At 48.7% G+C, this 23067-nt stretch overlaps 1 protein-coding gene and 1 pseudogene across 1 annotated transcript in view; one reads left to right on the top strand and one right to left on the bottom strand.

The window, feature by feature from the left end:
- LOC126520892 (scoloptoxin SSD14-like) overlaps window positions 1-23067 on the bottom strand; it is a 97628-nt gene that overhangs the window by 45779 nt on the left and 28782 nt on the right. The window contains exon 2 of the mRNA XM_050169693.2: window positions 18676-19385. Coding sequence (XP_050025650.1) covers window positions 18676-18848 — 173 coding nt within the window. The 5' untranslated portion in view covers window positions 18849-19385. The remainder of the gene's footprint in view (window positions 1-18675; window positions 19386-23067) is intronic.
- Window positions 10518-11929, top strand: LOC140216263 (uncharacterized; annotated as a pseudogene).

Below are 23067 nucleotides of genomic sequence, written 5' to 3'. Positions count from 1 at the left end.
TGCTCTTCATTTCTACACCTTTTCGCTTCACTATACAAGGGTCTGAAACTGGGCTAGTCTGCCGCGCACCTTCATAATAAATAAATAAATAAATACAAATAAAAAAGCAGTGCAAACTACATTACACGGAAAAGAAATGTTTCCCTGCAGCCAAATAGCCCTATACTTATCACTCTTGTACAGGTATACAGTTCATCTACACTGGGCTCTTTCAGGCCACATTTGCAAATACGTGTCGGTAGCTCCCGGATGTACGCATTAGCCTAGGCGTCCCCCTCACCCACGCTTGAAATAAACTGCCAGCTATATGGAAAAAAAATACCGTCATTGTTAAAGGATTTATCAACGCATGCGCAAACGAAATAAGTTTAGAAAATTCTCTGCATGAATGAACTGCTACTGAATCTATTCGCGGAAACACGACACAGATCCAACGAAGAACCAGCCACGGCATGCCTGTGGGACTCAATTCTTGAACACCTTATAGCTACATTTTCAAACACTCCTATTGTGGTCTTCTATGCATTACACCTAAATATTTGCTGCTCCGACATGTCTCTTCTAATCGCCATCGTATGGCCCCGCTCATGTATACGTACATACTATTTGCCAATGCAGCAAAATATTTAGGAACGAGTTATCTGTGCATATATGTTTCTGTTACCCTGCAAAAGGGATGAGAAGTTTTCTGTTTTTGTGTATTCACTAATCTCATTTTTTTAGATGTTGGCGAAAGGCCTACCATACAGTTCGTAAATCTGCCGTACCACCTAGATTCATCATTGCGCAAGAACGATAGAACGATCGTTTTCAATAGTTTTCACGCCCGTGTTGCACATTTAGCATAAACCACTAGATTGTGGTAGGACAGCGTAATTATTGTATACCTGTATGATTTGAATGTACAGTCATGTAAAATATGTTGGCAGAATTAAGCCATCAGTTGTTTTTTTTAGAACAGCGTTGTTACCTTTATAGCGCGCTGAATAACGACATTTCCGCAAACGTCACACGTGCACCGACATCTTGCACAGTAAGCTGCCGTTCATGATTTTAGAGGGCAGGCGCACTCATATTATGAATTGACGTTTATCGATATGGTAGAAACGAAACGTATACGATCCGTACACGCTCAGGTGACCAGTGCTATAACCGAAGTGCTGAAATTGGTAGGATAAGAAAGCAACTCGGTAAGAAGTTGATGGCCGTGCAACGAGCGATGAAACGAAAAATGCTAGACGTAACTTTAAAAAACAGCAATACAACAGCGTGCATCTTAGAGGAAATGGGTGCCGCTGATACTTTAGCTGAGATTAAAAGAATGAGGTGCAGTCGGACAGTTCATGTGAGGCGCATAGGGCAGATAAATCGCGGTGATCGTTTATTAGGGTAACCGAACGAGGCGCCAAGGAAAGGAAATGCAGGTGATAACATGTAGTTTGGGCAGTGCGATGAGACGAGGAAATTTGCAGGTGAAGGATGGTGTTGGCTGCCGTGAGACAGGAGTAACTGAAACTCGTTGGGACAAGCCTTAGCTCTGGAAGTAGACATAAAAATGTGACGATCGCAATGATGATGACCTACCACGGTAACTTAAGTGCGGTCGGGCTCAAGAGCTCGAGGGTGTTGTTTCGATCCTTGTCGCTGCGGCCACTTTTTATAGGGACTAAAGACAAGAACGTTCGTGCACTTAGATTTAGGTGTAATTAAAAAAAAAAAGAGAGATTCAGTGGTGAATTACCGGTAAATGCGAGATAAATGTGTTAGCATTACGTCCCATCTCTTCCGGGTCCCTTTTATAGGCCGTTTTATTTTTCACGGGCACCACCATATTGCATTGGCGCCATCAATGGGCAGTTGGCATGCTGGCTTGGGCGAGCGCTCCGTATTGTATGTTAAGTACGCTCAGCGGTAGTTTCTGCTGGTTGTTTTTGGCATCGCACGATCTACTTAGTATGACATGGCGACATCTAAACGGTAAATGGTTCTATGGGATCTACTGGTGTGGCATAAGTCGGCATGGCCGCAGTTTCTGCTGGCGTTGAGGCGGACAGAGCACCGAGTGCGATGTGGGCGCGCGTATTTGAGCCTACAGTCAGCTTCGGAGATCAGTTGTGTACTTCAGAAAATTCATTTCACTAATGTGACCCTACTGCAGCACTCTCACTGTAATCCGAAACGGGGGTTTTGCTGAGATGGGCGGTTCCGGAACATAGTTTCGCGAGCCAAGCTTCACGCAGCTCCTTGTCCTGCGGCTACGTGTGATTAAGGCTGACACAGGGCTCCGTTGCGTACGTCCGGCACTGCGGCACCAAGCAGTAGCCTATAGCATGCTGCACACCTCCAAAGGTAGCCACTACCGTACCTATTATAGTTCTTTCAAATGTTGTCAAGCAGACATCCAAGGCGGTAAAGCCTCACCACTTAATCAGAACCGCAGCGCAGCTGGGACTTTAAACTTTAGTTTTCAGCTAGCTTCGGCGCTTCCGAAGCAGCCGGCGCGGCCTCTGTGTCCACGTGATCCCTCATGCCACGTCACGCCGACGGTGGCGCCAGCTTTTCCAGTGGTGGAGCTCGCCCCCGATAGCAACCGTGTCCGTGTAAAGGCCGTAATAAACGTACACGTATGTATCGTCCAATGTGTGTTCGTCTATAGAGTGACGTCAGTGTCGCCTAGCGACCTTATCGGCAGTTGTTCTTGAGCAGTTCCATGGGGGGAACGCGTATCGTGCACACGGAAGAGGAGCAACGTGTCCTACAACGACGACGGGAGCGATCGTACGTTCGTCGATGAGCCTTGCCGGTCGTGTGTGCCGGCCGACGAAGACCCGCAGCATGGCCGTCAAGAACGGCGGCGTGGGAAGAACCGGGAACGTCAGCGCCGGCGGCGGGGCGCCGCTAAATCTGTCGTAGCTATCCCTTACCACGATCCGCAGCGTGCCCGTGACGAGCGGGCACACGAACGAAACCGGGCACGTGAGCGCCGGCTGTCTCTTTGTCTTGATGCGCTAACTGCATATATATATATATATCGTAGTATTCTGATGAAGGCCGGACCCCGACCGAAACGTCAATAAACCGCTTCATACGCGCGTCTGCTTCACTGTGAATATTTACCCGGACCCAGAACTGCTTTTTTTCTGGTATATATTTGTCAGTTTAGAAGGACACATTAATGCTTCGCTGGTCGTCCTTCCTCAGAGAGTGAAAGGGCCGATGAATTTTTTGATGATGAATGAATTAGTCGGAGCTTGTTCAGGTTTGAAGATATTGTTACGAGTAGTATATTTAATCGACAGTAACTAGCTGATACTCGTCAAGCTACACAGCACGAAAACATAGGCTTCCGCCTAGCTCGAGCGTTCAGTCATGCCGTTATAGTTGTCGTCATCATCGCTCAACTGTGACAATATCTACGAACGCTTCCTAATAAACACAACTTGAAAGATTGTACATAAATATCAACCACGACAATAAATATCTTACCGAGGCGTACTTTGCGTTCGATGAATTCCGGGAAGGCCGAGTAAGTGGAATGTATTTGATACAATGGCTGGCTTTTCTGATGTACAATGACGTCCTCCCTATATCAGCTAGAAAGATTACTTTTGTACCTCGTGCAAATTTGAAAATAGTCGCGATTCGGGCGAGTTGATGTTGATTCATTTTATAGTATATACGTTGACACGAGCTGGACAAGTCGAATAAGCCTAACAGGACGCGTGCGCAGCGTCCCCTCATTTTTCTTCCTCTTGTCCCTCATTCCATACACCTTTTCTGAAAGAAAAAAAAAAGAAGGAAACCGTCCTGCATTTTGAATACAAAGCACAGAAGAAAAGTTGTGCTACAGAGGTGACTGGCGGTGGTCAGCGCACTTCGTAAGACAATGTTCGCATTGCACAGCAATTTTATAACATCGCTCTATGCGGCAATTCAGACTATTTGATGCTAGCTTGATCCGAATTCTTAAGACACGAGAGCTTCCGGAGGCAATAGCCTTTCATGTCTCGCCCATTATTTGTCTCCGGAAAGGCAGACAGCGGCGCTCGAACAGCTGCGAAAGACACTGGCAAGCAGCTGTGCCGTAGACGGACCCGCAGTGTCACAATAGGCCGGTGCTGTTTGGACAGCAGGCCGTAAAGAAGGTCACACAGAATGACGTCTGAGTTTCTTGACCTAAGCTCCAGTCGATCCACTCATCCTGTCGGGTCTGTTGCCGCATTGTCGAGCAATCTTAGATGACGCATAAGACCTGGTACCTATCGACCGCGGAACATCTGATAGTGTATAGAGGAACCACCGCACAAAACTTTACGATTGAAATTAGACTGGCAGGGTCACGAAAATCTCGCAGAAATAGTCGTTTTTCATACCGTGACTGAAAAAACAAAAACAAACGTCGACTTACCGCCCACCGGAAGACACGCATGAGCTAGACCGCGCGGCTTTTCGCATGACCTCAGGCCGCACTCGCGGTTGCCCCCAACTCGTCGAAAAATCTCAGCGGCCGAAACTTACGTCATAGCCGGTAATCACGGGTGCATGAGTTGTCTGCTTAGGCGCTGTTAAGAGTCTTCTAAAAAGAAAATTACGCATTTACGAGCCCTGTGCACCTTTGCCAAGGACGCTTCAGCGATAAATATTTCTCATTTGTAACCAATTTACCAATGTGAAATTTATTTGCAGTTGGCCTTTAATATTGCAGCAGTTCGTTGCGGCGATTTCTTGATCTTTGAATAATTTCCATATATATTACGTGATATAAATAACGAAAGCTTAGTTCATTGGTTTGTGTGGCATCAAAACAGAGGTAATTGGAAACGAATATTTTGAACATTTGGTTACGAAGTTACAACAGAGCATGGAAAAACGCAATATATATATATATATATATATATTCAGAGATGTTGCTGTGAAGTGATCCGCGCATAAAGAAAACTAGGAGCATATTAACCACTGCACCCTGTTGCCACTTGTTGTCTTCTACTAATCTTAAAAGAAGTATTTCAATACTTTCTTGTGCATGAGTTCTTGAAACCCTGTGGCGAATTAAAGTAAACTGACAGCATCTAAAATTATATTCCACTCGACATTACTGAAACAGAAAGATCAAAACAGCGCGCATCCAACGCATGTGTCGTAGTTTGAGCATAGCAGTCGCAGCTGAAATTCAGGCAACCTGACACAATCCTCTGACTCTTTGCTGCTGCTGTCGCTTAAAAATCGTGAGACCCATAAAGCCAAACTAAAGCAAGCGTTAAGCACTCCCCATACGTGGGCCGTTCCCGAAGATAGAGCAATGCCGGGCCGACCTACGGTGGAGGTGAAGCAGGCGATAAGCACTCCTCATACGTGGGCCGGTCCCGAAGATAGTCAAATACAGGCCCGACCCGCGGTGGAGCTGAAACAATTGTTAAGCACTCCCCATACGCGGGCCGTGGTTCGAGAACCGTGGGAGAGGACCGTGGTTCGAATCCCGGTGCCGCGCAATTTTCCACCGGATAAAAAAAAAATCCGCGCGTTGATAAAATTGCATAAACAGGCGTGGGCTGCGGCCTGATCCCGGTGACCAGAACCGGTAACGCACTCTCTCACCAGAACAGGATTGGCCACCCTGGTGCAGTACTTGGCCACAACCTCCTATATGAATACAATAATCAAACCCCGGCCCTCAGTCCCCAGCAGCCGCGAAACAACTGACCACGGCGGTGGTCAGACCTGTGACGCAGCAGAGGGTGCTAAGAATGCCTGGCTCTGGACAGGCCGCCATTGGAATCTGAACCTGGCAACGTTTAACGTTAGAACGTTATCTAGTGAGGTGAGTTTAGCAGTGTTATTGGAGGAACTAGAGGGTAGTAAATGGGGTATAATAGGGCTCAGTGAGGTTAGGAGGACAAAAGAAGCATATACAGGGCTAAAAAGCGGGCACGTCCTGTGCTACCGGGGCTTAGCGGAGAGACGAGAACTAGGAGTCGGATTCCTGATTAATAAGAACATAGCTGGTAACATACAGGAATTCTATAGCATTAACGAGAGGGTGGCAGGTCTTGTTGTGAAACTTAATAAGATGTACAAATTGAAGGTCGTACAGGCCTACGCCTCTACGTCCAGTCATGATGACCAGGAAGTCGAAAGCTTTTATGAACACGTGGAATCTGCGATAGGTAAAGTCAAAACAAAATACACTATATTGATGGGCGACTTCAATGCCAGGGTAAGCAAGAAGCAGACTGGAGACAAGTCAGTGGGGGAATATGACATTGGCTCTAGGAATAGCAGGGGAGAACTGTTAGTAGAATTTGCAGAACAGAATAATATGCGGATAATGAATACCTTCTTCCGCAAGCGGGTTAGCCGAAAGTGGACGTGGAGGAGCCCGAATGGCGAGACTAGAAATGAAATAGACTTCATACTCTGCGCTAACCCTGGCATCATACAAGATGTGGACGTGCTCGGCAAGGTGCGCTGCAGTGCCATAGGATGGTAAGAACTCGAATTAGCCTAGGCTTGAGGAGGGAACGGAAGAAACTGGTACATAAGAAGCCAATCAATCAGTTAGCGGTAAGCGGGAAACTAGAGGAATTCCTGATCAAGCTACAGAAAAGGTATTCGGCTTTAACTCAGGAAGAGGACCTTAGTGTTGAAGCAAGGAACGACAATCTTATGGGCATCATTAAGGAGTGTGCAATAGAAGTCGGTGGTAACTCCGTTAGACAGGATACCAGTAAGCTATCGCATGAGACGAAAGATCTATCGAAAGAGACGAAAGGAGACGAAAGTTAATCCACAAGCGTAAGACAGCTGACATAAGGAACTATAACATGGATATAATTGAACATGCTCTCAGGAAAGGAGGAAGCCTAAAAGGAGTGAAGAAGAAACTAGGAATAGGCAAGAATCAGATGTATGCGTTAAGAGACAAAGCCGGCAATATCATTACTAATATGGTTGAGATAGTTCAAGTGGCTGAGGAGTTCAATAGAGATTTATACGGTACCAGTAGCACCCACGACGACAATGTTAGAGAGAATAGTCTAGAGGAATTTCAAATCCCACAAGTAACGCCGTAAGAAGTAAAGAACGCCTTGGGAGCTATGCAAAGGGGGAAGGCAGCTGGAGAGGATCAGGTAACAGCAGATTTGTTGAAGGATGGTGGGCACATTGTTCTACAAAAACTGGCCACCCTATATACACAATGCCTCTTGACCTCGAGCGTACCGGAATCTTGGAAGAACGCTAACATAATCCAAATCCATAAGAAAGGGGACGCCAAAGACTTGAACAATTATAGACCGATCAGCTTACTGTATTTACTAAGGTAATCACAAATAGAACCAGGAACACCTTAGACTTCTGTCAACAAAAGAACCAGGCAGGATTTCGTAAAGGCTACTCAACAATAGGCCATATTCACACTATCAATCAGGTGATAGAGAAATGTGCGGAATATAACCAACCCTTATATATAGCTTTCATTGATTACGAAAAAGCGTTTGATTCAGTCGAAACCTCAGCAGTCGTGGAGGCATTACGGAATCAGGGTGTAGACGAGCCATGTGTAAAAATACTAAAAGATATCTATAGCGGCCCCACAACCACCGTAGTCCTCCATAAAGAAAGCAACAAAATCCAAATAAAGAAAGGCATCAGGCAGGGAGATACGATCTCTCCAATGATATATATTCGCAACGTGCTTACAGGAGGTATTCAGAGACCTGGAGTGGGAGGAATGGGGGATAAAAGTTAATGGAGAATACCTTAGTAACTTGCGATTCGCTGATGATATTGCCTTGCTTAGTAACTCAGGCGACCAATTGCAATGCATGCTCACTGACCTGGAGAGGCAACGCAGAAGGGTGAGTCTAAAAATTAATCTGCAGAAAACTAAAGTAATCTGTAACAGTCACGAAAGAGAACAGCAATTTACGATAGGTAGCGAGGCACTGGAAGTGGTAAGGGAATACATCTACTTAGGGCAGGTAGTGACCACTGTTAAATACGGGACCTTTTCCTGAGCCTCCTTCGAGTTCACCAGACCACATCGAATCGCGTCACACCTAATTAAGGAACGGAGAAGCACATCTACCACGTATCCGAGGCGTAGTACGTCAAAACAAGTTGGCGTCCCCCACCTCGTGCGCCGCATGTGGAGCTATTCACTGCTTGACTCTTCCCGAAAGTGTAGCGGGAGCCTGGCACGGTTCCAGGTAACGTGGGTCCCGAGCAAAGCTGCTTTGCAGCTTTGAAAGGCGGCTCGAAGACAACCCGTCTCCCCCCATCCGCCTATTGTGACGGCGCTTGCAAGCCGCGAGGCAACAACGGCCGTAATGCACCGTGAAGCCCTGGGGGCAATCCCCCCGTCCGTCTTTGTGACGGCAGTTGGACCAGGAAGGCAATACCACAGACAAGTAATCCCTCGGACAATTGGAGCCCAAGGAGTGACCCTCTGAGCCGAATGTGACGTACACTCGCATGGGCGCCTACCATTGGCCGAAAATGACGACACCTGAGCGGGCTCGCCGATTGGCCGAAAATGACGCCACCTGAGCGGGCTCGCCCATAGGCCGAACGGGACGTGACTTCGAGACACCGAAGGGGTTTAAAGCCAGAGACCGGGAGCAGCAAGAGAGCATTCCTTCATTCATCTCTTTCGAGCTTCTTGCCACGGGCCGCAGCGTCCGAGTTGCTGCCGACCCGTAATGACTTTATGACTGTTAATTTCTTTGTACTCTCACTGTAAATAATGTAAATAAACCTCCAGTTTTCATCTCAAAGTCCTCCTCAACCTCGGCCTACTCCCGCACCCAACGGCAAGGTCCAATATCTGGGGGACAGCAATTGGGATTGTCCTCCAGATCCAACAACTGGATGTCAGCGCTGGGATCGTCCTACAACTCTAACACCACGGATCCGGACAATGAGACTGAAATAAACCGAAGAATAAGAATGGGCTGGGGTGCGTTTGGCAGGCATTCTGAAATCATGAACAGCAGGTTGCCTCTATCCCTCAAGAGAAATCTATATAACAGCTGTGTCTTACCAGTACTCACGTGTGGGGCAGAAACCTGGAGGCTTACGAAAAGGGTTCTACTTAAATTGAGGACGACGCAACGAGCTATGGAAATAAGAATGACGGGTGTAACGTTAAGGGATAAAAAAGAGCAGATTGGGTGAGGGAACAAACGCGAGTTAATGACATCTTAGTTGAAATCAAGAAAAAGAAATGGGCATGGGCAGGACATATAATGAGGAGGGAAAATAACCGATGGTCATGAAGGGTTACGAACTGGACTCCAAGGAAAGGGAAGCGTAGCAGGGGGACGCAGGAAGTTAGGGTGGGCGGATGGCATTAAGAAGTTTGCAGGGACAACATGGCCACAATTAGTACATGACCGGGGTATAGTTGGGGAAGTATGGGAGAGGCCTTTGCGCTGCAGTGGGCGTAACCAGGCTGATGATGATGATGATACGCGGACCGATTCCGAAGTTAGTGAAATACCGTCCCGACCCGCAGCGGAGCTGAAGCAGGCGTTAAGCACTCCCCATACGCGGACCAATCCCGAAGATAGTTAAATAGCGGCCCGACCGGCGGCGGAGCTGAAGCAGGCGTTAAGCACTCCCCATACGCGGGCCGATTCCGAAGATAGTGCAATGCCGGGCTGACCCGCGGCGGGGGTGAAGCAGGCGTTAAGCACTCCTCATACGTGGACCGATCCAATATATAGTGCAATGCCGGGCCGACCCGCGGCGGAGGTGAAGCAGGCGTTAAGCACTCCCCATAGGCGGGCCGATTCCGAAGATAGTGCAATGCCGAGCCGAACCGCGGCGGAGGTGAAGCAGGCGTTAAGCAGTCCCGATACGTGGGCCGATCCCGAAGATAGTGATATGCTGGCCCGAACCGCGGCGGAGGTGAAGCAGGCCTTAAGCACTCCCTATACGCAGGCCGATCCCGAAGTTAGTGAAATACCGGCCCGACCCGCAGCGGAGCTGAAGCAGGCGTTAAGCACTCCCCATACGCGGGCCGATTCCGAAGATAGTGCAATGCCGGGCCGACCAGCAGCAGGGGTGAAGCAGGCGTTAAGCACTCCCCATACGTGGGCTGATCCCGAAGATAGTGCAATGCGGGGCCGACCCCCGGCGAAGGTTCCCGAAGATAGTGCAATGCGGGGCCGACCCGCGGCGGAGGTGCAGTTCGCCATTAAGGGAGGCTCCGTATATTTCAAACTCTTGGGGCCAAACAACCACCGCTGGTTCTAAACTAATGTCGGAACCAGTTTCCGGAAGTGGTCAGCTACCGATCAAGACCAGTCCCGACACCAGGGACCCAAGACAAGGGTTTCTGTGACCACAAGATTGCTAACCGTAACGTGATCTTCAGCTGCTCCGTCTGGCCGAGAAACAGGTGCGCCGCAGCTACGAAGGTGCGCGGCGTCGCTGTCGCCATCCCGGCTCCCGAGGACTTCGCCCAATGACCCGCATCCCCGTGAGATCAAGTAAGCGCCGCCCCTCCACTCGCCATGGAGGTAGTAGAGGTTGAAGGCACGAAAATAGCCCCCGAAGAAGTTACCGATGAAGCAGGGTGGCTTGTCAGCCACCGTAAGCAACGACAGACTACACAGGCATCATCCCTACTCATACACGGATCCCTCCATGCAACAGCAAGCGCACGCACCGAGAGTACCCAGCAGTCAGCAGTACGCCCACGCGCACCACGACAACCACGACTTCCGAAGAACGATGTCAAGATTGTCATTCGCTCAAGAGACGGTTTCAGCGTGTCAAAACTAGGAGACGCCCAGATACGCGACTCAATACTACAGATCACGGGCATTACAACGAAAGAAGCAGAGGACGACATTTACCGCTCATGCGCGGATAATAACGTCATCGTAGTTAGCACGCCAATCATGTCTAACGCCGAAAAATACTGCCGCATCCGCAGTCTCCCCAACTGAGCAGTCCGCTTCGCTGCCACAGCATACGCCACACCGCCGGAGGACACAGCCAAAGGAGTTATACATAACATCCCTTCATATGACACGGAAGAAGACATTACCAACAGTCTCGTTTACAGGAAGAACCCTACGATTCTGCAGGCCCGACGCATGGGTAATACTAATTCAGTGCTCATCGTATTCGACGGAAAGCAAGTACCGCGTACCATGTCTACTACCGCGGAGCAGAATGCAAATGCTATCTACATAAGAAGCGCATCGAGGTCTGCGACATCTGCGGGACCGTCGGCCACAGGGCCGATGTATGCCCCACTCCAACCCAGAAGAAATGCAAGAGCTGTGACACAATAAATCCGCCGGCTCATCACCCCTGTCAACCTTGCTGCGCGCTCTGCGGCAAAGACCACCCGACTGGTGATAAGGCCTGCCATCGCCGATTCCAGATACCACACCTCCTACTCCAACGACGATGGGAACGCCTACGACTGGAAAAGCAAGGAGCGGACCAGGAGACGGGGCCATCGACTTCTGCAACTGGAGACTCAGCTCTGCCAACACCAAAGTCGACGCCACAACCGCAGGCTTCCGAACGCAGCAACTCACGAGGACGCAGCCGCTCCCGAGGTCGCAGTCAGTCACAGGGACGCTGTCACTCCCGGAGCGCACCGGATTCAACACCGACGCAGCAGCAAGGAAACGCAAGCCTTAGAACGACCACAGTCAAAGTGCAAGACGCACCCCCCAAGGTAAGCTGGGCCAGCATTGTCTCCCACACAGGTCACACCACACAAACTATAGCAACCCCAGTGAACACAGTGACGCTACCATGCACAGCTTCATGCAGGAGCTTCGATCCTTACGTGCTGAGATACAAGACCTCAAGACAGAAAACGCTAAGCTCAAATCATAACTTGCAGACACACAACCCAAACACTTACCATCAAATGCAGATATCCTTCCTGTCCCTGCAATAGATTGCCCGCAAACCACCCAGCAACCAACACCGCACAAACGCAAATCCCTCGAACCAATCTCTAAAGCGGCAACGCCAGCATACACTTCAGAAGGAAATGTCAACTGTGAGGCCCTAACTCAGCTGCAGCAGCGGATAGAACGCAACCTTTTCACGGATCCAACTTGTCCCACGCGTATACGGGAAACAGCGTTAGCAGAGACGCTACTCCGGACTTGACATTCGCAAAACGAATTCCACATGCAGACTGTATCAACACACAAGAAAACTTGGGCAGCGACCGATATTTAATCCAAACAACAGTTCGAGCGGGCCCGCGAAAGCCTAGGGGCGGTCAACTCCGCATAACGAACTGGGACGCTTTCCGGCACCAGACCTCTCACCTTTTTCTCCGGTACCCAACCTCCTTTCGAAGATTGGGTCGCGTCCTTGCTGCAAGACGCGAGCGAAGCCACTAAATTGGTGCCTGAGGAAACCAATCTGCAGGAGGCAGATAGCAAGTTAGTGCATATGTGGGGAGCCCTCGCCAGTCTGCAACGCAGATACAAAAACAACCTCAACCGAACGCTCAGGAAACGTATTAGCATTCTCACCCGTGACATCGAAAACTATGCACAACAACTTACTCGTCAAAATTGGCACAGCACATGCGACAGCATGGAGCGGCAACCAAACCTACCCAAAACGTGGAATATCCTCCGTTGCCTCCTCGATCCGGCCAAAAGCAAGAACACACAACAGCACAACTTGCAAAAAATCATTCACACCATGTTCACACCCATCCGGGCACGGACGCACAAGTTCTTCAAGAGCTGATAGACCGATACGTAGGACCTCAACCTACTACACCCGTTCCAGCATACACTGGCCCCGCTAACGACCACCTGGACGCGCCTATACAAGCTGCAGAGGTACAGGCGCCGACAAAAGTGGTATACTCCACGCAACCGGAGCCGGAGAAACGGCAAAGGGTCAGTCGGGGGGTGCCGTCTACGTGAAGCCGAGGCCAAAGGGGTCTGTTGCCACCGCCGAGAGGCAGTACAGGTCCAAGCCTCCGGCATTGGCTCACCCCCCAGGATACCCTCTTCCCCGGACACGGCTGGTCCAACCCTCGTGTGCTCGGGTACGTGGTGTCGCAACGCACCAAAACGCCTGCTGACGCAAACGCCCCTGCGGGGACCTCTCGTTTTAAATTAAAGCAAAGTTACTTAAGGCACATTTAATTAAGATAGAGTTAATTAAGGCACTGGAACCCACGACCTTTGGTGGGAGTCGAACCCTCGACCTCCGGTTTTATATAAAACAAAGTTAACTAAGGCACAGTTAATTAAGACAGAGTTAATTAATGCACTCGAACCCACGACCTTTGGTAGGAATCAACCCCTCGACTTTTGGTGGGAGTCGAACCAACGCCCATATGCTATTAGTTAGGGCGAAATAAATGAAGGCACAGGTAATTAAAATATATTTAATTAAGGCACTCGAACACAGTTGATTATGGTAGACTTAGTTAAAGCACTCGAACTCATGACCTTTGGTGGGAGAAAACAAGTAACAGGAAGTAACAATGCGTTCGAATGAGAATGTCAAGTAATTTAATGAATGTCTCGTGAGCGCGCAGGCTTTCGCCTTCATTCTATTTAGCGTAGGCTAAATAGGATGAAGGCGAAAGCCTGCGTGACAATCAAGTCACGATCAACTTTTTTTATTTTTCTCATTCTTATATTTTGACATGGAGCACGAAGATGCTACCAAGTGCCACACACACTTGGAAGTCTCTTGAATTACTTTCTGACTTCGTTAATGTGTTCGGTGTGGGTTCTTCGTAAGGTTATTTAGTCCCACCATTTGTTACTTTTGGTTGGTTAGTTCCTTACTTTATTTTACAGCGAAGCTGTACATAGCTAGGGCATTTCCGCCGTCCGCGCACAGCCCGCGAACTAGCTCGTTGACGCCCCTCGGCGCAAGTGTGCGAACGCGCCCGTCGTCGTCTCCTTCCACAGTGGCTCCGTTGCCGCTCATTGCTTGGGGGCGTATGAGAGAGCGTCCATGGGTGGAAAGTTTTCATTGTTCCGGAGGGGGCTGGGGCCCGACCAGCTTTCCGAACCCCATATATATATATATCTTGGACTTGAAGAAACATCGTGTGACTCAGGTTGTGAAATTGAACTGTCTCCCACTATGAGGTCTTGTAAATCTTCATATAAGGCCGTCACATCAGTGAACAACTCGAGTCTTCTCCCACCAACAAGAATCTGGCGCCTCTCGGTGGAGTAATCTTCCTTCGTGTAAATGTCGTATACTTCGCTATCATTAATACTGCTTCGCCTTTCGGCGAAACTGCAGCTTCTCTCTGTCTTTTTTTCTGAGTCCGAGCATAATCGCTCCTGTGCATGACTGCTGTTGATTATGATTTCGAGTGAATCCGGCTTGGCCTCATTTCGGTTACTGAGGGAATTATACAGGGTGCTCCAACTATCATGCACCAAGACTTAAAGAAAGAGCAGTTGCGATCCTCGAAAAAACCTAGTGCATATTAACGCGACAGCGTTAAGGAGCTCGTGTCACAGAAAAGCCGGTGTCGTCGGTGTTGGCGGCGTTGGCCGTGAGCGAAAAAATCCCGGAAGTTAATTCATAAATAAAAACAACTTGCAAGATGGGCTGGGTGGGAATCGAACCAGGGTCTTCGGAGTGTGAGACAGAGACGCTACCAATCAGCGATGAGTTCGATGGTTCAAAGCGGGACAAAAGCGCCTCTCGTGAATGCGGTGTTGCCTTAGACACGTACCGTAGAAAGTTACACTGCGGTGTATATCGGTAATTATGAGCATGTAAACTACAGAAGTCTCAATTGAAGCAGTAGCAAAGTACGTTCCCGCTACATTTCTTCTGCGCTTTGCGCACACGCAGAGCCATCTTGCGGCAAACACAGAAGACCCCCTCCTCGCAATGTACGGCACTGCCCCGACAGGTGGCGCGCCACTCGCCCGCTTCTACCCTTCGTTTCGTTTGAGCGCATTGGGGCCGTGCGGGGACCGGTGCGAGGATGCCCCAAAGTTGTACTGTGGACTTAGAAGTGTTGTATATGAAAACTATGTCTTTGTGTGACTCAAGAGCATACCGAGCGAATGAGTGGGCTGTGCTAACGGGGTGCGATAATGCTATCGCGTTCCACTCTTGAACGCGAAGCTTAAGCGTCCTCCAATTTTTTTTTGTTTCCAGTATAGTGGAGTAGCCACCAGTAATTCTTTTGTTCCTGAAATTTAACTAGACAATTGCAATGAATTATCTAATTCGATAAGTACTGTCTTAATTATCCAAGTGTCAATGAGGCATTTGTAGGCACCTCCAGGCACACCCAAATTACATCTCACTGCTGTGTTTTCAGCGACGTACTAATTGCGTGCAATTTTCTCCGACTGTCAAACAAACCTCACGAAATATGAAAAAACAAAAAAGGGCTGCGCTCCTACCCGCATTTTCATAAAGAGCGCCCTCAAATAAGCTGAGTGAAAGCAACTTCATTGCCTGTCGCAAACCTGAAGAGACAGCGCATCACCTTGATAATGGTACGGAAGGAGCACCAACAGCAGGTTTCGCGGCTTTGCAGCTATTACTTCCTCTCTACATCACTTATTATCTGTCGCTATCCGTTACTTACTATCACATTGATAACAGAAGCCCCTCGATAACGCGGCCGAAGCGCCGCTCTGACCACACACGAAATGCGAAAACCAATGTAATAGGCATAGCGTGTTTCAAAATCCCGGCTTAGCTCGCACCACATCGACAGAGTGCGCACGAAGCTATATTTCGCGCCAGAAACTTGCTTCGGCCCAAAGCCAAATTAAAGTGATGGTTTTGTTTTTCACGAGAGTGTATAGGTGCTGCAGAAACAGATTCATGGCATAAAATAAAAGCGAAATAAACAGGCCGGGAAGCGACCCACGTGTTGAGGAAAGGCAAAACCAATGCGTGCAAGAAAATAAATAACCACATCTAAATGAGCCGAATTGGCCATCGGGACGCGATACCGATACATTCGACGTTGTTTTCCACCAACTGCCGTATCCCATTGTGGGTATGTGTCATGCTTTAAGTCCGTCATCATCATTGTCATCTGCACCACTTTTCTGCCGCCGACGTAGCTTTCACGAACATGAGGAAGAAGAATTACACGCCAACACATCGCCATCTTCTCAAGAACAACTTCTGTGCGATGCACACAATGTCATCTTCGCCCGCTGCAGTATTGCTTGTTCCGTCCTCCGATATACGTGCACAGACACTGCCATTGTAACATTCTGTGTGGCGCGCAATACGTTACACTATTTGGCCGTCACGGTTGTTGCGATTTAGCGCAGTGGCGAGTGCACCCGACTCCCAAATGCAAATCTCGGCAGAGACATGGGTTCTGAACCCAGTCGTGGTGGTGGCTACGGGCAACGCCTTCTTTTTTTTTCTGCCCAATAGCTATGCTGAGTGTGTGTTGACGACGCTGCCTAACGACGACAAAATAACGTAGAATATGATGAGGTAGTCGACAGAATGAATCAGGCGTGATTTTTGCAGCGCGAAGTACTCAGGTGCGGAAAGAAAAGAAAAAACACAAGAAGGATGGGTTAGCGATAGAAGGACAAACACGAGCGCTGGATCCGGTCGGTGCACCTCAAATACTGCAGGAGCGCGGCAATTGCTTTCAGCACCACCGAAGTAGTTGTGGCAGTAGTAACAACTTTATTTACATTTTCTAAACGAAAAGGGGCAGCGGGGTAGAGAGGGGGAGGGGTCTAATCGAGTTAGTCCTCCGCCACCATCTCAGCCTACCCCAGGATGACCACCTTAACGTTGACCTGTCGCGGTGGCTTAGCGGCTATGGTGCTGCGCTGCTAAGACGAGGTCGCAGGATCAAAGCCCGGCAGCGGCGGCCGCGCATCGGTGGGGGCGAAATGCAAGAACGCCCGTGTCCCGTGCATTGGGGACACGTTAAAGGTCGCCTGGGGGTCAAAATTAATCCACAGTCCCTCACTACGGCGTGCCTCAAGATCAAACCGTGTTTTGGCACCTAAATCCCCAGAATTCGTTCTCCTGAAATACGGGCCTGGAGCTGCGCAAGGTAGACCCCCGCTGCTCCTCTCTAAAAGATCTGGCCACAGTCCAAAAATGTTCGCCTCACAAAATGTTCTGAAGTGCAGCCGGTCTAACACTGTCTGGAGAGAAAGGCAGTGGTCGCTATATTGAGAAGTGGTGCACAACGAGCGCAAGGATTTCTGACATCCATGACTGGAGCACGCTGATATGTTGGCCATCCTAATCACTGCCGTTCCTCTCTTTGTTATCTCTCTAATATAATACGGAAAGAATATGCGATTGTGAACGTCACTTGCAAAAAGGCGGAAGAAGTAGGCTTGCATGGCGACAAATAATCGCACGAGAGAAACACAACAAAGAGAAAGCGAAACCTCAGGGCCAAATTTTGTTTCAGTATATAAGCCCCAGGTTGCTGTAACATTTAAGCGAGCGCACCCGCACATATATTGATGTACGTGGCATATAAGTGGAGTCAGGCAAAGCCTAACGCCTTTCTAGAACCGGTGCTGCAGAGGAATCGAAATGGTGCAACGAAGTAAATATACGCGAAAAGCTTCGTTCTTATTCTGCAGAAATATCCGCCATATTTCTGTGTAAACCACCAAACAAGCTATGTAATTAATTAACGCTATGAACCACGGGTAATAAACCTAACCCTCCTAAGGGGAGAGGGTATACCTGCACACACATTGGAGTAGGTGGCGGGCAGCATGGCGAACAATGCGGACGACGGGACAAGAGATGTGCGCACAGCGCAGGTGCGCTGCATGTCGATATCGCGCCCGCTGTCCCATGGTATGCGCCGTTCGCTATGCTAGACGTAAACCAACTAGTTCAGCTTCTAACTCTCACGTATGTAGGCAAGCTTGTTTGCAAAAAACTATGCAACATATTATGCCGTACATGTTTAAATATATGCTGTTCGGTTTTAGCCTTATACGAGTGGGAAGAGTTGACCTCTTGTGACGCAGCTCGGTTACCTTATTTCCGTTCGTTCTGCAGTAAGAAAGAAAACGAAAGCAATGAATGCCACAACGTGCCAAACACGCCTTTATTTTAGGTTAGGTGTGTTTGAAACTTTCCCAACAATGTATGACACTGACCATCGAAGGGAAGAATATTGTAAATATAATTCTTTATACAAAGAACGCGGCTAGTTAATGCATCCATGCAAAACGGAGACCTTAATAAATGCTTTAGCGGTGTTTTTTAGCTGGTGGTAACAGAAATGGTAACAGAAATGAGGCTTGTGCGAATTGGCCGCGATTAAAATCCTCCATGACGTACAGTTAGAGACAGTGTGCAGATTTAACAAGCACTTTGGACGCCGTTCCGTTGAGCGGTTAACAGGAAAAAATACTGACTGTATCACTTAGCCACGCTATGACCATTCTGCAGACGCCCGTACAGACACATTAACCGCAGCATGGGTGAACATTTGCCGAAATTTGACAATAATCACATTAACCCCTTGAAAACAGCAGTATATTTAAGACAGAACTAAGACGGTCCTGCAAGTTGTCCCGTGAAGGCGCTTCCACTATAGAATGAAAAAAAAAAATGCCCCTGTGAGATGACGTCAGTATACCTGGAGGGCCGTTACGTTGCGACTCACATCACTAGAGAGCAGTGGAATAGCATTACGACAGAGCTGACCTTATGCGCGGCTTCTTATCCTTGTCGTTGTCCTCGTCTGCAGAGTCTGAGTCGCTGTCATCGTCCCAGACGCTCTTGAAGGCCCCCTTGCGCCGGTTCACCAGCGTGGACTCGACTGTTCCGTACGATACGCCCGTGGTGGCCGCGTCCTTGAGCTCCATGTTGTCGGACATGGTGTCTCGTCGGTGCCTTCTTTAATTTTTTTCGTTTGTCGACTGACCCACTCACACGCGTGAGCAGAAGACACAAGAACTGTACCGGAGTTGCTTGAAATTACAGGTTAATTCAAAACCTCGATTCAGGAAAAATCAGATGGGCAAGGAAGCTGCGCAGGGACAACGACGGCGACTGAGGCGCATTGGCTTGCGTTTTCGGGGAACGGAAAAGTGGAAAGAGATTTATTTCCTCTCTCCTCCCTCTTAAAAGGGCGCTACGAGAGCACGCCGAAAGCCATGCAGCAGAGGCGGCGACGCAGCTGCGCGCTCGGCCCAGAGAGCGCAGCGGATGACGCCTGGCTGTGACGTGCGCGTCACATCCTGCCAGCTGTTCTGTGGCCAGGCCGAGTACACTCGTCCACATCAGGCGCCGACTGGGGACATCACACTGCTGTGCCGATCACGGCGCGCTTGTGACCTCCGCCAGCGCCTGAGCGCGCGTGGCAAGCGCAGCGAGCGTGCCGAGAGACGCGCCACTCAGGCACCCGTGGAGGGCTGAAAGGGAAACAGACCGCGAATGCTATACAGGAACGAAAAAGATAGTCGACAATATTCTAGCAAAAATCGTTAATTTTAGAGCTGGGTTGCGGCAGGATATGCGAGATGAGCAGGACGGATGACAGGTCAAGTGAAGGAATCGTTGGAGACTTTTGCGCGCACAATGACATGACGTCGAATGAAGAAGGGACACACAATGTGCGCAAACAATATGCTCAGGAAATTATCGGGCATGATGGGAGGAGCAACGGGTTACTTTTTATAGTGCTTTACGAGCCCTTCCAGGCTTTGCTGACCGTGGCGGCTGCTGTGGCCGCTTTGCCCAATCGTGCGCGCGATAGCCCCTACACGCAAAAGGTTAAGCACGCGCTGGTTTTCATTAGGCCAAGGAGGCAGGAATTAAACTGGCGAATAATGGTCAACCTCACTGTCTCCCACGTCGCATATACACCTATTCTGCACCATTCTTCCCTCGACAAACATCACACATCGTCTGCGTCCTCGTGACGTCACTACGTCATCGTCTGACAGTGTGCATTCGCAGTTAGCATTTCCGCATAGTTTGTCAACGCCGTAAAGACATAAACATAAACATTGCGTGACATTCAAATTGCAACCACTGCGGTGCATAAGCATACATTGCATGAGATTACGCTTTGCATCGAAAGAAAATAAAGCCAATTATACTCATGGCATTTAGTTCTATAACATATAATTAACCGGTTCACAACAAAAAAGAAGGTCACAGGTGTCCTTAGCTATCGCCTAAGAGGCGCGAAGGCGGAAGCCTTGTAAAGCCTACTGTATTCCACCTTGATGCAACTCAATCCTCCTTAATCCACCCTAATCCATCTTGATCCCCCTAATCCATCTTAATATTCCTTCATCCACCTCAATGGACTTTAAGGACCTTAATCCACCTTACCCTTCCGTCATCCACCTTAATCTATTCTAATTATAACCGCACCGCGAGTATGAACGTAATAAAAACGAACCTAGCACTTATTCCACTAGCTAACCGCCGCAAAATCGCCCGTCTTTCGCTATTTCTTAAAATTCACAGCGAAGCTGTTAAGAGCTGCTTTGCCTACTATTCTGTCCGCGTGTAGAAAAAAAAATGCCGAAGATAGTGCAATGCCGCGGGCCGACCCGCTGCGGAGGTGAAGCAGAAGTTAAGCACTCCCCATACGTGGGCCGATCCCAAAGATAGTGCAATGCCGGGCCGACCCACGGCGGAGGTGCAGTTCGCCATTAAGGAATCCACATACACAGCTGCGCTGGTCATCCTTCTTTACAGAGTGGAAGGGCACTGAGTTTTCAAGCGAAGCTTGTACTACCTCAGTCGTGTCGGTGTCGGTGTTGCCGTACGAAAAAGTCAAGCCGCACGAAAATAAAAATTGCTTGTCGGGCTGCGGATCAATCCAACCACCGACCTCCTGGTTGCGAGACCACCACGCTAACCGATTAAGCCACTGTCGGTTTTTTTTTCTTTATTGCAGACATTGACATTTAAAGTCACGGGTTGCAGGCATAAAACCTGTTGCCCACACTTTGGCTACAGCGGAGTTAAAAGTTTTTCAACGAGACCCAAATCATCAAGTACAGATGTCCACTCTGGTGGATCGGAGAGCGCACGATACAACTCTCTAAGACATACCACACTTTCAATTAAGTGTTCGCGGACAGGATGAACAAGTGGGTTTGCATGCACAAATCCCGTTCTTGTTTTGCACAAAGCGTGGAGACTCAGGACCATAATTAGGTCGTACGGCCGGTATATCGTATCATTTACTTACTGGCAAGAATCGTATATATACGATTCTTGCCAATATGATATACTATATGGATCAAGGGGTAACTGCATCTTTATTGTGCACTAGAGTATATCCCAGGTAAATATCGGGTCCCAACAGTCTAGGAATACATATTCGATTGTTTCGGTTTTCTTGCATAAATAACAGTTGCATGTCCAGGGCACGAAGATGCCTTTATCGTTAAGCCAGGTCTTAAAGTGAAGTGTGTTGGTGTGTAATTGAAATAAGAAGGTTTTAACTGAATGGTGATACTGGCATTTTCTTTACTCTTTTTGCTACATCCTGTCCTGGGCCCCACGATGTGGCAAATGGTACAAAGGCACTGGAAGCATGTTTTCAACAAGATCCTTGTGTAGTCTTTTCTTGCTAACGCTGCATAAGTACTGTTGTGGAAACCGCATGTTTACCAACCTGTACGAGAGCACCACTTCTTGCAGATATCCAGTTACTGCTCCGTACATGTTTTCACATTATGTCACGATGAATGCTGGAAGAAGTCGCCGTAGCCTCACTTATATGACGGTGCGAAGAACTGGACGTTTGGGTCACGTAAACAAATGAACCGCGATAGAATTTGTCGCAGAAACAAGTCAACGAGTCCTAGCCCACCTTTCTCGACTGGACGGAACAAATTCGTTCGATTTCTATGTCGACGCCCAAATAAAAACGGCGAAAGCACGGCATAATTTTTGTACGCTTACTTGCGATGCACATAACATTCATCACATACCATATCTGGGAAATAAGAAACAGCTTGCAGACAGTGCTCGTGAAAACATGGACAGTTGCCCGCCTTGCCACCCCGCAGTCTTTTCTCTTGTACTTAGCACCTGATCAGTCCAGTACGCTTCAGGATCACGGTTACAATCAAGTGGCACACCGAGGTATTGCGTTGGAGCAGTCGACCTACGTATTTGAGAGAATGTCTTCCCAGTCGCCATGCCAAAAGCCGCGACTCTTGTTCCAGGCAACCTGAGCTGTGGTACTTTCGGAGAAAGTTTCAACAACACTCGCAGCTTGTTTAATGTTCTCCTTGTCTGAGCAAAAGACGACAATATCATCTGCGCGAGCCAATATTCTTACGTGTGCACCCTGCAGCTTAAAACTTGTTATATCGTCATTGTAAGCGATGGCCAGAGTGGCTCGAGGTAAGCAACAACAAGGGCGAAAGTGGGCATCCCTGCCTCACCGAAGAACAAATGCATAGGATATCAGTAAGTTCACCATTGACAATGACGCGCGGTGCGCAATTCATGTGCGCCATCTTAACGCCCTCTAGTATTACGTGGCCCATGCTCTAAAATGCAAAAGAACATCTGGTGCGAGACGTGATCGAAAGCTTTTGCCAGATCAAGCTGCATGATCGCCACGTGCTCACCAAGCGCGTCGCCGCATTCAAGCACACTTCGCGCAACATGCACTTTTGTCGTGATAGAGCGGCCTTTGATACCGCAAATCTGGTGTGGTCATACCAACATTGTTATAACACCTTGAAGTCTTTTCGCTAATACTTTCATAAATATCTTGTAGTCGACGTTGGCGAGGCTAATCAGGTGATAAGATCCCGCCAACAGAAGATTTCCTGGATCGTCACTTTTTGCTACGAGCACAATGTGCGACATTGTGTAGGATAAGGGTACTCGTTTCTGGTCATAAGCTCCAACGAGAACTCTAAACAGCATCGGAGCAACCAGACTTGTAAACGTTTTATAAAAGGCAGCACCTAGGCCGCAGGTCCAGGTGCTTTACCTGAAGCCAAGTCGTCAGTTGCGTCCTCCATTTCCCGCTGAGTAATCTTTTGTTCAAGACGTGCTTTAACTTCGTCGTCCAGTTCGGCACAAATGGAAGGAATTGTTTATGGAAGT

This window comes from Dermacentor andersoni, chromosome 3 (assembly GCF_023375885.2).
Source record: "Dermacentor andersoni chromosome 3, qqDerAnde1_hic_scaffold, whole genome shotgun sequence".
Taxonomy (NCBI): domain Eukaryota; kingdom Metazoa; phylum Arthropoda; class Arachnida; order Ixodida; family Ixodidae; genus Dermacentor; species Dermacentor andersoni.
The sequence above is the reverse complement of the archived record's forward strand: the minus strand, read 5'-3'. Positions and strand labels throughout refer to the sequence as shown.